This window comes from Haemaphysalis longicornis, unplaced genomic scaffold, assembly GCF_048455015.1.
Source record: "Haemaphysalis longicornis isolate Haplotype H1 unplaced genomic scaffold, Haemaphysalis longicornis Haplotype H1 scaffold_2, whole genome shotgun sequence".
Classification (NCBI taxonomy): Eukaryota; Metazoa; Arthropoda; class Arachnida; order Ixodida; family Ixodidae; genus Haemaphysalis; species Haemaphysalis longicornis.
Genome location: NW_027526295.1, coordinates 207685797 through 207702419, shown reverse-complemented (window position 1 = coordinate 207702419; position 16623 = coordinate 207685797). Strand labels below are relative to the sequence as shown.

General features: G+C 46.2%; 1 protein-coding gene across 1 annotated transcript in view; it reads left to right on the top strand.

Annotated features, from left to right (window-relative positions):
• Positions 1-1886: 1886 nt before the first annotated feature.
• LOC144169829 (lachesin-like) overlaps positions 1887-16623 on the top strand; it is a 144301-nt gene continuing 129564 nt past the window's right edge. The window contains exon 1 of the mRNA XM_077699194.1: positions 1887-2399. Within this exon, the coding sequence (XP_077555320.1) occupies positions 2318-2399 (82 nt within the window). The 5' untranslated portion in view covers positions 1887-2317. The remainder of the gene's footprint in view (positions 2400-16623) is intronic.

Below are 16623 nucleotides of genomic sequence, written 5' to 3'. Positions count from 1 at the left end.
ATTAGTAGGCATACTTGGCAGGCACAAAACCCTCCGCTACATTTGGCGTAAACTGCCTTGCGCCCATAGTTTCTCATTGCTTCGCGTGTTTTGTCCGGTTGTTTGCTGCCTGTATTTTACAAATACTTCGTTTTACCACATAATTATTAGTAAAGTTACCTTATTTATCAATTTGCTGTCTTGTTATGCGACCTGACCGCCAGATAACATCACCGCCAGAGGTCTACATCAACACCATGTGACCGAACGTTTACGTCGATGTACTTGGGCGTGACAAGCACGCAGCAATGCATTAGGCGTACGCCGGAGTACGCCGGTTCCTTACGCGCTTACGCCGGTTTACGTCGTTACGCGAGTACGTCGGTTTTACGCGTGCATGTGGTTGGGCCTTAAAGGAGCCATGAAGACAAAATACAAGTTGGGTTTATTAGAAAGGCTGCTTAGTCCCGATAACAATGATACCAATATCATCGCAATCTTCGAACGAATAACGGATATATTAAAGAAAACGGGCGAAGCAGTCGCGACCCCCTAGCCAATTTCCCGCAACTTTTCTATGACGTCACGGAACCTTGTTTGTGCGATTGGCGGCCACCTAACTGACCTGTCGCGACGACACATGACTGGACGTCTGTAATGGGGCCTCTAGTTCCATTTGACCGCATCACGTGAATGCTAACGTGCAGTTAAGGCACTGAAAATTATGTTTTATTGTTGGCCCGTATGACGTCATTCTTGCTCATAACACGTCACTGGGGCGCAAAATTTGAAAGTTTTTAAATACTTCTTGCTTTTTTTCGTTAAAAAAACATCCTTTGTGGCTGTAATGGAGCTGAGTGAGATACTGAATCCTAGTTCTTTCAAATTAAACGAAGTTGTATTATCTCTTCATGGCTCCTTTAAGGCGTTGGGCTGCTGAGCACGAGGACGTGCGGGTTCGATTCCCGGCCGTGGTGGCCGCTTTTATGATGGAAGCGAAAAGCAAAAACGCATGTGTGTTGGAGATTTCGGTGCACGTTAAAAATCTCCAGGTGGTCAAAATTAATCCGGAGCCCTGCCCTACGGCACGCCTGATCGCCTAAGTAGCGTCGGCACGTTAAACTCCACAATCAATCAATCTGAACGAATAAAATTTACTGTGCACAATATTCAATTAGTTCTGTCGCTATGCAATATTGGTTAAGTTCTTTGCATCATGCGAAGTCAATTAAATTGAAGACATTTGTGTCTGTGGCTGTCCCAGCATTACCACAGCGGCCGGAGTGGGTTGGGATCGACGTTGTATACTGTAGGCATGAGCAGTCTGCAAAACGGTTAGTCAAGGAATATTGACGGTCCAATGCTAGTTGATCATGAATACAAGTTAATCTGAGATGCATACTTAACTGGATCGATGTTGTTTGGTGATGGATACCGTGGCAAGGTAAATGACTGTCCTGCACGCTAACGCGGCGTTTTTCTTCACTGGCTCTTCACTCCACATACCACTCCCAGTTTTATCCTGCCAAAGTAGCGCGCTTCAAACCCCGTTGAAGTCATCCGCTTGTCCTAGTATCACGAAGCCGAGTTTCAAGAATTAGCCCCAAATAAACAATAATTGTCTAATATCCACATCAAATATCATACATTGTTCCCGCTTGCACACATGAGCATACACTCACAGACACACGCATACGCGCACACGTACGCTCGTGCGCATACACACAGACGAACGCGCCCGCGGGCAGTCACGTCGAGCGAAACAGAACACCGACGCCCCCTCCGCGTCCTCGCACCGCACAGCTGTCCGAGCGGTCCGGCGTGGCTGAGGCCGGGAGAGGGCGCCGCGGCTCCAGCCAGCGCGCTGCCTCCGTCGCCGCCACCGGTCGCACACAGGGGAGAACATGCGCAGCCACAGGGCGCATCCCAGCGTGCACGCCGCGCTCGCGGCCCGGCGCACCGCTCATCTCGGCCCGGCCGCACTGTAAACAGAAGCACCGGTGTCCTCCGTCGGGAGCGCGCGCGCGCACCCACCGCTCGGGAGCTGCCCGGACTCTCTCTCCGCCACTCACGCTCCACGGGTGCTCTCCCGTCGCACCGTACTACGCGGGAAGACGTCCCGAGGCCGGAGCGGAAGCCGCATCCTCATTTTTTCCCTTCAGAAAAGATGAAAAAACATGCGACCATGTAGAGTGGTTCTTCTTTTACTGGCATTATTTTTCGTGAATAGGCTAACTTGACTGTTTGCCGCGACTTGGTCGGAGAGGAAACGAAGACTGTCGTTATTTGTTTATTTGTTTGTTGGTTCGGAGAACTTCGGTGACATCTACGCGGCGACATGCTTGGGACAACGGCGACAGTCCTGTTGTGGTCGAGGTTGCTGTGGGTGGTCTTCGGACTGTGCGCGCCTTCCGTCACCGGTGAGTGGAGGGCGACGAAGTGTCTTGTTAATCTCTCAGCGAACTTGCTGAATGTATGGCTGTGGTCGTTACAAGGTGTAACTCAAAGTTAACGTCTCTTGAAATTACCAACCGTTTTTGAATTACCGCCGTAGTTCTGGTTATCACAACTTTGTCGTCACTGCTGTAAGTCACGAAAACGAAGTCTGAGAAGAATAACAATGAAATTGAGGTGGTGACGACCCGGTAACTGCCCCAAGTCAACGAAATACTGCACTGGATTGAAATTGATCAGACGAATAAAGTAATTCTTCCAAAGTGTACATTCATCAGAATAAATTTCTGAAAATGTCTTGCTTGCGAAATAAAACGTCCGAGCTTAGCCAACTCCTTGCATCAACCAAAGCTAACACACAAAATAACCAATATCACCTCGTTGCATCGATAATATTTCCCGCAGCGTCTCCCAGAACATGTATGAACACCGACCTACTATATTTGAACAGTGTACAAGTACGAGAAGCATGAATCGATTTCTAATTCGAAAATAATGCCCTTCACCGCTACAGGCAAAGTTTTGACAGAAACAAGAGACCAGTCGCTCCGGCCTCATTCTGCATCGAAGAAATCTTGATATAGCACCACCGAATTTTTAAAGATAGCGGTATTGCCTTACCTTTTTTAAGCACGCTATTTGTAGCCATCTGTTTGGCATTTCGAACTCTTGAGCCGAAACTGGCCCAGGAAAGTCACCTAGACGGGTTATTTTAAGTACAGTTGTTGCGCCCGCGCACACACAGTCAATAAGCGAGCGCTTTGCGGACTCCGGTGTGTTGCCAAGCAAAGCGCGTACCCATGGATAAACAGGCCATGAATAATTTGTTGAGCTTGCCGTATTTGCGAGTGAAAGTGGCTGGTGAATGCTCGTCGCCGGAGTTTTGGGTCGACGAGGAACTGTTCATGTGTTCGAGCCAGCGCGTATTTTTTATTGTTCTTTCTTGCAATCATGCATTGATGCATTTTAGGGTTGTCCGCAACAAGGCAATGCTCCTACAAAGCTACAAGCTGTTTTTTCTAGAAAATATTAAAAAATCTCACGAGTAATTCTTCAACAGTGCGGATGCATTCTTGGCGCATTCGTAGCAATTGCAAAGTCTTCCTAGACTTTCCTAAGTAACATATTTACCGCCGTAAAACTTGACTGCAATACTAAAAGGCAATGCTTAAAAGTACACATCACTAAGGTCATGTCCCCATAGCAGGCTGGACTGATATACAACAAGCTCATTTACGGTAGGCTTCACTGCTGTAGACGAACACGTAGCGGGAAATGCGTTTTTACAGAGTCATTGTAAATTGTCATTTTGAAACACAAAAATGAGGACTTTTTGTTAAATATCTCCATGAGATCCGTTGTATCCCTAGAAAACGCGGTACTCCGATCTCTTTAAAGTAGGCTTCACTATTGTCTAAACAGCATAACTCTGAAGACATTTTAACAGAAAATAAGGTGGCCGATATCGAAGGTGTTGAGGCCCTGGAGTCTTTTAAGGCGAAAGCTTTGAGTGCCCCGTTGTGCAAAAAAATGTCGCCGTTGTTGCAGTTGTTGGCCCGCACAGACCATGGCCGCCGCCGTAAACAGCAAACAAAAAACACATTTGATTAGTTTGGAATTTGAATCCGGCGGTCCATAGCAAAAGCCGAGTGCCCTACCAGTCCATCAACCCCGCACGTTGGCAGCGGTGGATCAAAGGTTATAGAATAGTTCGTACCGCTGTGACACGTGAACGTGATGGCACGGGAGTAGAACAGGCACACTCTAGCCGCTCAGAACTCTGATTCTGGGGAAGAAAAAGCTTGTGTTACCAGTCTGCTTGTTCAAGTAATTCGCGCCAAAAAACGAGCAAAAATGATAAGAAACAGACGGAAAGTTCCTCGAAGAATTTCCTTTCAATACGCCGTCCTTCAGATTCCATGTATTACCACTGTGCTCATGTCATGTTACGTTGCGGACACACACTATCATGCACAAATTAAACGCGAACACGTAAATAAGAAACAGAACACACAAACAGCGCCATTTCTTTCCATGCGAGTCAAAATGACGCCTTATTACAAAAACATAGTTGGGAACTATGGCTTTCCAAACATATCAACAGCGTGCGATTGTTGGACATCCCCAAACAGTATTTTTTTTTCAATTTTGCGTGTTCTGGTTCATATCTCTGTATCTAATTTCGACATGGCTGTTCAAAGCTCCCAGCGAAATAGCCCTGTGATACTTGCGCATTATACTAAATTAATATCTCAATTTATGGCAAAAAACTCCAAGAAAGGCAACGGCAACCTTTAAGAACCTTATGAATATCCAGACACAATTCTAAATGAGCGTCAGAATTTTTATTATAGCGATACTGCTACCACGAAAAGACACCGCGGTTTACACCACACCACAGCCTGCGGTTTAGAAGCAGCATTTTTGCCCAACGCGTTGGGAATTGCAACAGCGAGTAACTTGTCAGGACTAATATACTTGTATAATTCCCTGTCACGATGGATAATTGCCTGTCCCCACCAACTTATAGTCTCGTGAGATCTATGTCTGAAACACATGATGCTTCGCCACTGTCCAGCACATACGTTCCCGCACTGAGACAGAACTCACCAAAACAGAGCTCAAAGGCACTTTCTCACGGCATTTAAAACATCCGGTTTTGTGATACAATACAGCAGGTACGTGTCGATCAAGCTTCTGGATCTTACTTGACATCCTGGAGAACAGCACTCGAGTACAATATTATTACGTCCCGGCCGTTTTAATACGTATGTTGTAATATGTACTCCGAAAAAACAACAACACGAGCTATTGATTAAATACTGCACATTGGGCTTGCAACCAATCTGTCAGTGTCAAAAAATGGGTGGCGTAAAACTCACATCCTTATTGCACCCACCATTTTTTTAATGTTCAGCACTGAAAAATGCACAAAATAATTAGGCCCTCGGACATTTCATCGGCTGAATCTTCAAGCACGCTAAAATCGGGGATTTAATTGTTCGAGGCTCATTTGTAGAGGCTATATCGAAGTAATGAGCATGTAAGAATTAGGATATTGCCGAGATGCTGTATGTAATATGCTGCCGATTAGTGGTTGCGCAGAATTACCTAACAACAATGTTGGAATAATCAGAAACCGGGATGATAAACTCAGCCGAGGACAGGTATGTTTAACAAGACAAAAACTACCTGAAGGAGCGCCTGGGAGTCGAATCACCTTGAAATCCTTATCATGTAACGTCTGACTTCACCACATTCTATGGCACCCTTTTGCTCTTTCCTTAGGAACGCTGTCCAACTGCTGCCTCGCCATAATTACTTTTAACCGAAAAATCCTCGCTAAATTGGAATATTAAGGTTCGCGAAAAAGCGTTGCAAAATAAAAGGAGGCGCATCAGGCTTGAGCTAAGAAGACAAAAGACGATACTCGCGAAAATTCTCCTAAGTTTGAAGCCTTACTCGAAACATATTTCAAGAACGTACTGTCGTAATGTCTGCGGATTAGTTGATGTGCAATAAGTTTCTTTTTTTTTTTTTTTTGCAGTATCATGCCACTTTGAATTCTGCTATTAGTTGCGTAACCTGACCCCTGCCCCCCACTTGTATTATCCCGTTAGGGTTACGTAAGGGTAAATGAATGATGATGGTGATGAAATGAAACCAAAGCTGCAGGCAGTGAGAGAGAGTGCGCAGAAATTTGGAATAACGCTCAAAAAAAAAAAATCGCGGTCTCAACAAGAACGGAAGATGCCGTAGACATACCGGACGACAAACAGAGCTAAGGTGATCACAAAATCAAGGTAGGAGGTAGGGATACTAAAAAAAAAAAACCAGTAAACTATCCCAGAAAACCAAGGAGTTTCTTGTAAATTGCAGTCTTGGGAACGCGTGAAGACAGGAGGAGAAAATAGAATTGGCGGACTTGTCAAAATCGATCAACGGAAGCAAGAATACTGACATGCGTGCCTACAACACGGCGAAGATTGAAGAAACATTTACCGAAGGCAGTATTTTAGATACAACGACGAAGTAGCTTGCTGCTGGCAGAGATAAAATGTACACTCTAAGAGGAGAAATTGGTAACATAACGAATAACGTAAATGGGATAATGAAAGTAGCGAATGGGATTTTTGCAGAAAACCGAGCTCAATGGACATGGACTTGCTTGGTTCGCGAAGTTTCAAACTTAACTACTAAAGATTAGTTGGAGGAGGCTCTGAGGGGAACTATAAACCGCAGAAGCCGACGGAACTGCGGCAGGTCTACTACAGGATAATGGGGTTGTGGTACAGGAAAAAAAAAAAAAAAAAACAGCGAAAAACAGCGAAATTGGACTTGAAATATTTTCATAACCTTCGATCAAGTTTAACAACGTGTGGGTACGAGCGAGTTGGTAATCCATTATTACTCCGTTTAACGCAGTAAAGAAACCACAGGACGAGGGAGACATGAGCGCGCGCTCGTCCTTGTCTCCCTCGTCCTGTGTTTTCTTTACGGCGCTTAACGGTATTAATCAAGTTGTTTCACTGAGTCAGTATTCATCACATCATAACGAAGGTAGTATACCCTCCGTGGCGTCGTAGTTGTCAAGTTCCAGAAGCGTGGGGGACTGTTGGGCCAGTGCAGGAGTTTTCTTTGAACAGCCTCTTTTGCCGTTAGTATGCAGTAACCACACGAAAATAAGCCGTAGCGCATGGCAGGGCGTAATGATATTTTTTTTAATTGATAAAAACTACTGCACTTCAATTATATCACTGAGTCCCGCAGGTATATCCCACTTTTACCCGTTTTCTGTGATACAATTCAAGAGTATTTCAAGATACAAATTAAAAAGACACCGACCACGAGTGTTTATAAAATTAAAAAAGACGTTTCGGCTCCCGTACGGGAGCCTTGTTCACAATGAGCTGAGGGGGCGAATATGATCTGGTTATGTTGGATTCAAGATGTGACGTAGGTAACATGCGTACATGCGTGGAAATTTGCCCTCATTTCGATTAAGTGTGTGCTCCGTGGTCTGAATTGTCAGGCAATCCCTGACAATTCAGACCCCGCACGTCACCCTGACAATCCAGACCATGGAGCACACACTTAATCGAAATGAGGGCAACTTTCCACACGTGTATGCACGTTGCCTACGTCACATCTGGAATCCAACATAACCAGATCACATTCGCCCCCTCAGCTCATTGTGGACAAGAACGTCTTTTTTCGTTTTAGGTGTCTGTTATTAATTTGTATCATGCGTTTCCCCGACCAGACGGGCTTCCGTCCAACACTTGATTTCACTGTCAATTCAAATTGATGGAGGAGCCAGTATTCAAGCATTTTCCGACGATATTGCAGTTCAGTTTCAATGATCTTCAGGATGAAGACTGCAATACTTGAGCAGAATAGTTCTAGACGTAACGGCGGAATGGGCTCAACCCCACGTTTATATTCTCCAGTTCGCACGTGCCGTCTTTCGGTCCAGTCAATGTGCTTTACAATTCAAGCTTCAAAAGCTGAATCGGGGCCGCCGCTCATGGCACGGCCGCTGCTGCCAGCGAGGCGGCGCTCTCCCGAGGGACACTTTTCTGCACGGTGGAGCAGCGGGAGCCATGCCGTGCGGCCTCCGGAAAAGCAAACCGAGTAGGAGGAGGAAGGCCAGCGGCGGCCGCGCAGCGGAGACTACATATCCCGGGCTCTCATTCCGCATCGATCGAGGCGGGAAATTAACGGATGTCCCCGAGATTCCATACGCTCTGCCTGTCGGAAGTTTATGTTTATGTCTCTGGTGAGCGGTTAAAATGAGAAGCTCCGCCGGAGAGGGTGGCCGAGCTGACTCCGTCGGTTTCAGCGGCGCCCTCTCGGATGAAGAGATGAGGAAGATTGTCGGAGGCTGGCATCAACGAAGCTGATTGCCTGCCTCGTGTCTTTTTCAATGCGCGTTTTCGTAGCTGTTAACGACGGCCAAAAAAAGAATCAATTGGCAGTGTAACTGCCATTGGACGCGAATCAGATTCCTTTCCGTGCAACATCAGCATAGAGCCGTCCGGGTAGTGCAATCTAGGCGTAAACTACGGGCGTACGAATTGGTTCCCTTTTAGTGTTGTTAGTGCACCGTTGTACCAGCAATCGATCACCGGCACATTAAAAGCATTTGTCGCTTTCTGCCGTATGTACGGGATCGATTTGCATGATCGCTTATTTGCGGCCGTATGGTTACAGGTAAGCCTCCTCGCGCAGTCACACAGTGATAAACAGCGAAGCAAGAGATGTGCAAACTTTACTCGCTAGGTTCCTATCAGTTTGGAAGCACGGCGCAAACATTGGCAAAGACAGTGACAAAGCAGTGCGATGCGCTGAGTAAGAAGTTTTATGGATTGCGACGAATTAATGAGGCGGACGGAGAAGGATTATGAATTACCATAAACAGCCGCATGAGCGAGCCTTCTCTTACTCTGTTACTTGGTAACGAACCGATTGCCTCATAAAAAAGCCGCTGAAGAGGTGCACTTTACGTACTGCGTAAAAAAAGTTGCTACTTACCGACGTAGTGCACTCATTACATATTTCTTTTTAATGCGACAGCATTAAAGGGGCCGTTGAGCAAAAAGGCCGGCGTCCAGCTTCCGGCGTCGGTGTGTGTAGCGGAAGTACGGCTCCCAAATAATTGGCTTTTGGTAAAGTGAAGCTTTCCACGTGGCATACTTAAGTTGAAATCAACTTGCGTGTGGCATTTTCTGACAGTAATATACAGTTAAACCTGGATATAACGAAGTTGATAAAAGTTCGCAATTTTTTCGTTACATCCAGGTTTTCGTTACACGCTGGATTTGAGTTAATGCTGGCGGGAATGACGTAGCAATAAACCAAAATGCTAGACATCAGTGAAGGTGTACTGCGTCTTTAGGGATTTAATTCACAATGAAAAACTTCGTGATTTACGCCTTCTGCTTTTGCCCAAGCTTAGGCACTACACATCACTCCAAAGACGCTAGGTCACTTACCCCCGTCTTCACAAGTGTAAGTTAATTATCAACTTTGCCTTTCGAGACTTTTTGACGCCTTAATGCGCTTGAAGGAGCAAACTTATCCTGACAGCTGGGGTGCCTCTTCGCAATCTTGATGCTCTTTGCCGCACTCAAAACTGGAGAGAGGGTGCTAGCTGGGATACTGTACTAGGTGGCAACGTTCTTCTTTCTGGCCGGCGGAGACGGCATTTAAAATCGCGAGCTTGTCTTGAAAGGGCAAAACTTTTCCCTTTCTGGCAGCAGAACTCACTCACCACCGACGAGCCGACACCGCAGATAGCAGTGAAGACGCGCGACTACATAGCGACAGGCAGGCCTAGCAACTCAAAACGTATAGGTCTCGAACCGACACCGCACTCACACGTGGAAACACACGGTAGTTTCCGGTGCGCGTAAAATTGGCTTAGTGCATTTTCCCACAGTTTTTTTTAGAAAAAGTGAAAAAAAAATGACTCTTCAGCGTAGCGAATAAGTTACATCAAGGTTAACCGTCACAGCGCCTTCGTTACATAGAGGTCGCAAACACATGGGTTTCAATGGAGCTGGCAATGGGGAATTGAAAAACTTCGTCAAATCCAGGATTTCATTACATACAGGTTCGTTACATCCTGGTTTACCTGTATTGCTCGGCGTAGTTCCTGATTTTTCAAAGCGGCGAACAGTGGAGAGTAGTTAACGAGAAACGTTCAAGGTCATCAAGCGCATATCTGCAGGAGGAGGAGGAGGAGGAGGAATAAACGTCCCTATGAAGAAGTTCGCCTTGGGGAAGAGTCCTTATTCCAGGACCCCTTGAGACCGTCCGGCTTCTTGGGCTCTCTTCACCAGCCAAAGCTGGTCATATGGGTCCGAGCTGGACAGTGCTCTCTCCCAGTGCTCAGGGGAGGGGAAGGGCAGAGGGGGTAGGTCAGGGTTTTTATCACAGCCCCACACAATGTGGTAAAGCGTGCCCGGAGCCTCACTACTCCTCGCAATGCATATCTGCAGGTGTGTATTCACCAAGGCCTCCCCGAGATTTGCCACTGATTAGGCCTAAAGTTGCCCTATAAGGCCTAACGACATTAACAGGTACCCACAGCTTGACGTATAACGATTTTGACATTTCTCGCCGCATCGTGAGGCTTGATGTAGTTCTAAATGACGTTACATGGCCAGGATTTCGGGACACGGCGTCGAGTTTCGAAAAACTGACACCACGTGGCGTCGCGACCTGAAGACACAATTCCTTCTCTCTTGTTCTCTCCCCCGCGGTGCGAGAAGCAGGGCCTTCACACAGGGTCTAGCCGCTCGCGACGGTTTCCCAAACAGGCCAGCTTTTCGCCTTTGAAATTCGCCGAACCAGGAAGGAAAAAAAAAAAAACAAGAGGGGAGCCCTCACAAAACGACCCCGCATGGGCTGCGGTTCCCCCATGTGTAGGCTGCCTCGATGCGCCCCCGCTCTGCGGGCGCGCATCGAGGCACCCTACCCGTGTGGACGGGGAGGGCTCGCCCCGCTCGGACGCCTGCTTTTTTCGTGGCGCTCGTGCCGCATTTCTCACTCGAAGGAAAGAGCCCGGTAAAATTTTCTTTCGACTTGTGAAACAATGTGCGTTAGTACGTATCGAGCAGGCTCGGGTCAACTGCAGCGTCGCTAATGAGTTAACTTTTGCCAGTGTCGTCTTGTCGTCTGCTACGGACGCATCGTCTGCTCACCGCGCCGCTCGACCAGCCCGGTGTCCTGGCTATTTCACGGAATGAAACGTGTTGTTGGGGGACGTCGGTTCCGAAAGCCTTTCAGGTCCCATGGGTCACCTTTTCGACATTAAGGGGTCATCTGTTCAATTTGTCACAGGGCATTTTTATTTCCTTCCGCTTGCATGATACTTGTTCGCACTTGGCACATCCCGAACTTTTTTTTTTTTTTTTTGCTGTTGAACAACTTGCACAAATTGTGTTGGTACATTGATTCGTACATTAGAATTAATCAGGTGTCTGATATGTGGGCGTCTTTTGAAGACGCATGCAATTAAACGAAACGAGCTTTTCTTTTTCTGCTCGCTTTTAATTTCTACGCGCGAACATTCACACCCGAATTCAGGAAAATAATTTTTCCTATGCTAATATCTGCATTGACAAATAATTTGCAGCACAAAAACATTTTGCGTTATTGTTGCAAAGCACAAGCGGTAGAGCAAGATCATAATCTATTATTTCGGGGTTCATAAAAAACCAAAAATCAAATTCCTCAACCCTTACCTACTTTGCGTTAAGGTTGAGGTGCAAGTATACTAACATTATGAGTAACGGAAAACAAAGAAATACGCAATTAACGCGACAGTGCCAAAACAAGCAGATGAGCATATGCAAGTCTTCGGCAAGTAAAAGAAAAACACGTTATGAATGTTTTCTATTGCGTGGGACGCGTCCGCTCAACGGGCTTTCCGGTGCCTCCAAAGCTAAAAAAGACGCACGCCGGCCCGACGAGAACGCTTCTGAAAAGAGCACGTGCTGGATCGACTTGCACGCGCTAGCCCCTGAGGCAGCTTTGCTCAAGAAGAGAAAGGTGCTACTGATTGCGGGTAGGTTCTTCTTTTCTTTTAGACGTACACTAAAATATTTTAATACTCCCCGCCCCAACCACCGGCTAGTGTGCGACATGATCAGTGAACAATATTCTTGGACTAGCGCTCTTACGTGAAACGCCCTGTCCGTCATACTACCTGAAATGGGGTATGCTACCGTACTGTAAGTAGTATTTTTATTTACAGTACGTTCCCCGGGTATGTGCCGAGTCATAGTCACGAGTAGAAGATAAGAAATTGGCTGCGTATCTGGTTGCTTCGCTGCAAATGTATACCATAGCCTTCGGCCGCCCCCGCCTCGTAACATCCTCCCCTCTCCCCCTCACGCTGTTCTTCTCCCCCTGCCTCCCCCATAATTAATGCAATTGAAGTTTGATGAATTAGATTCAATTTTCCCTCGTTTTCTTGGTTCGCGCGCCACCTGTTGGGACCTTTTCTTTCAATTGTTCTTGGAACAGCGCCTCAAAAACCTCACCCCGCCTGGGTTCCTGGCTTCTCTACCTACGCTTCCAAGAGCTGCTGAGGTATTCGTGAACAAGTGCCACTCCCTAACCAAAGCTGATCTGCACCACCTCATTTGGTTTTGCCCCAAATTAACTCGCTATAGAAATTTCTCTGCCCCCACCAACGATCCCGCGATAGCCATAGACCCTCACTCCGTGGGCACTCCCATCCTTCACAAGATTGCTGTATTCGCAGTCACAAGCGGTCTAGCACGAGCTGTATAGAACGGCCGGTCTGCTCCCCTTCCTTACCCATTCCTTTGATCCTATTACCCCAACAGGCCTAGGGCCAGCCTTGCCCCAAATAAAGGTTTCTCTCTCTCACTCTTGAGGAGACATCTTTCTTTTATTATATTTACTTTTATCTGGCCTGTTTTTGACACCGTCTTTTACCGCATTTTTATTAAAACCAATCGCACGTCTATTTTTGAATAAAAGAACGCTGCTGCGGCCAGTTATGCACTAATGTTTTGCCTCAATTATGCCTAATGCTTTTTTAAAGACGATAGTCTTTCTTGGGCTACTTAAACGCGATTGATTGATTGATATATCTTTATTTGGCGAGCATGAAGCGCAGATGTTAGGGCGCCCGCCCGGTGGACGGCACCGATTCAGCCACCGGTTCAAAAGTTATAAATATTATTAAACAAGACGCTTATATACGCAAAACCGTTCCAAACTTCTAAAACTGCCAAGATTTGTCATACATGTCCCAATAATATGGCGCGAAGGAAACCCCAGGTACATTTGAGGCAAAATGTAAGCACATAACCGGGATTACGCGCGTTCTTTTAAATAAGCATAGACATGGCCTTGGTTTTCACGATAGCAATTTAAAAAAGAGGCGTTAAAACAATGGTTTGACCAAAAAATACGAAAAGAAGCTGGCGCCCGAGCCTCGAGCTCGAGCGCAACCCTAAGCCGAACAGTAGCAAAGGTTCCAACAGATGGCGTGCGAGCTCTGCAGCGCGGGAAAGTGGATTTAATTTAGCTAACCTCCATCGCGTCAGACGCGCGAGGAGTGAGAGAGGGGGGGGGGGGGGAGAATGTATGAGACGGCAGGGGCTGCAGAAGACTATCGCCTTTCGACGACATTTGCAGCGAAGCGAGCAGATACGCGGCCAAGTTTTTCTTCTGAACAATATTGACACGTAGAAATATATGCACTCCGCCAGGTTCAGTAGCTTGGGACGGTTTTGCCTATATATACTCCTTGTTCCAGCATTGTTTCATGTTTGGCCCAGCGGCTGAATCGAGTGACAGACGGACAGATAGACAGACAGAAAAGAAAAAAGGACGATTGAGAGTGCACGTTCGGCAACTGGACACTAATGCTTTCTCAATCACTGTATCATAAAAAAGTGCTTAGGTGTCCTCGGAATTTACACCTAGGAAAGAGAGCTGCAATTATTGTGTGTGGCACCGAAGGGTGCACAGAAAAGGCACAGTTCAGAAGCTTGGTGCGCAAGCTTAGCAATAGACGTCTTTTTTTGGAAGTGCCTACGTTTGAGCAAGTTTTATTTGTTACAAGTCTTAATGAAAACCGTTTCTTCAGCTCATTTACACAAAGTTTCATGAACGACAGCATAAAGCTTTAAGAGCTGCATAATTTGTCCCTTTCGACGTCAGTGTAACATTATATGTGCCGTAACATCGTTAAATATCTCTTTTTGCGCAGATGCAAGGCGCCACACAAGGCGGCAAGAAGCTGCTCTTTTTGTGACTTTCTGAACCCTCGCCCGCGCCCCTAGAAAAAAATAAGATACATAATAATTGGTATTGCCTAAAGGAGTTATTAAATAAAGCTCTAAAAAATCTCAAATTCTGACCGAAAACTTTCAAAGCATAAACACAAACGATGCAATCAGTGCGTAGACAGTCATCCATAACCTAATACCTACGCAAATAATAAGTTGCCGAAAGTTTCACACAAATAAGCACACAAATCCGTTCGCAGAAAAGTTGGCGTACGAAAATGTCGGTGCACCGGAATGCTTGCACCGTAACATCCCGCATTGAAATGTTCCAGTACATCGAAATGTCCTAGACCCGTCTAAAATGGGCCGTTCATAGGCGTCTAAATAGTAGTAACTTGGAATCCCAAACATCAATGCTCAACATTGGGGTTAATTTCAGGTGCAGCACTACCATTGCGTTCGTATAATTCACGACACTTTAACTGTAACAGTGTGCTGTAAATGTATAATTGCTTCCATTTCGGTTAAGCGCCATTGACTTTTTCACGTATATGCATGCTTCTTATGGCGTCGTTTATACTTTTTATAACCGTTTTTAACGCATATCAGTTTTTAACTGGTGCTGTTCTGATGGAAGCGCCTTGGAAGCAGTGGAGCGCGGCCACAATTTTAATATTTACAATTAACAAAATATCAAACACATTCTCTAGAGCGCACACAAGAATGAGAAAATTCGCAAAGCTTAAAGGCAACAAATATTGAACAAAAAGCTGCGGGAAAAAAACTGCGAAACTACGGCAATATACTGGGAATTTTTCAAAAGGATGAAAAACAATTAATTAAACTTGAACACACCTCTAATTAATATATTCCCTCTGGTAAAAAGCGTTTAAATAGCATTGGGATGAATGGTACATAAATTGAATAAAATAACAATTTAAACGAAAAAAACCAACGAACATTGGTGAATCTATAAACCGGCATTCGAGAAAACGATTTTTGATAAAACGGACGCCGCTTCGATATAATAGCGTTAAAAAAGCGGCGCTCGTTCAGCTCTTGGCAACCCCCCTTGCGCCATAATTTCAGTCTCAGAAACTTGAAGAAAGTGCTTTATTTTTATTTATTTACTATTTATTTCATACTTCCAGCCTGAGTGCCAGGCCTTAGGCATGTGTGGGAATAGATATATACAGTAACAAGGACGGCATGATTACCTGTATACATAAGAAAAACACAATACAGCAAAAGAAAACAAAACGCTAAACAGATTACAAATACATTCATACTAATCCGTATGTAAAAAAAGACAAAATGGCATACCTGCGCGCAAACATATACGTTTTACACCATTTAACGCATCACTGCAGGAAACCGTGCGGATAACTTATTTTCACATTTGACACCGTACTAACATAGCGTTATTTGCCACCTCAGAAAAAAGAAAGAAAACGAAGAAGCAAAAACTGTACACAGTAGCGCGTGTGGACACGTCGTAGATCCTTCAGGCACAGTTCTTGTGCTGGAAAGTCTCCCCCCCCTATCCCCCTCCCCCCCCCCCCCCCCGCGCGAAAAAACCAGGGGAGCACGCTTTGTTTGGTCTGCGCAAACTAAAAATGAGGAGGGGGGACAGTCAAGTCAGCCAAACCTTTTCAGTGGCAGCAATTATCTCCGCCACTTCCTTGGGATAAACCAGGGGAGCAGGCCTGGTTCGTCCTCGTGCACACTACCGACTGCCTCTTTGTTACTCTCAGCGACAACAGATGGGAACCCTCCCTGGTTCCGCTGAGGAGAGGCGAGTGTTCGGGTGGAGACGGTCCTCCTCTCCACTCCTTCCAGGAAAAAGGAGGGGGACGGGGGCGCCACGTAGCGTCAGTTTTTCGTAGTTTGTGGCGATACGCCTCACCCCGGGCATGAAAAGTGTTGCAGGGAACCTACACAAACAACGTTGCAAAAAATCTACAATAACAGGTTTGTAGCCCACAACCTGAAGTACTCAAACCCGGGAGTCGTTTTTTCTATCTGTTTTCTGAGCGCCACAATTTTGTGTTAACTAGTGCGGAACGACCTGAAATCCAGCCTGTTCTCATAGGCCGCAGCAGAAAAATTTTAGACGGCCCGGGAACCTCGTGAGTTAGTCGTACAAGCCCAATATTTTGCCACGGCATGCCGCTAGAGCCGTGCTACGGATATCCCGGAGTCGATTTTTCTAGCTGTCTTCGTTATTAAACGGCGGCCGTTTCTTTTTTCTGCCCCATTCAGTTACGCCCCGGACGGGCGAAGCGCCGGGAGAGGGGCGCAGTCAGGTTTCCGCGGCGCGTGTCCCTCAATCCTGGGGATGAGCCAAGTCAGGTTAATAGCACATGACCCCAAACGTGTACTGACAAAGAATTACCCTCGGGATTTCCCGTTT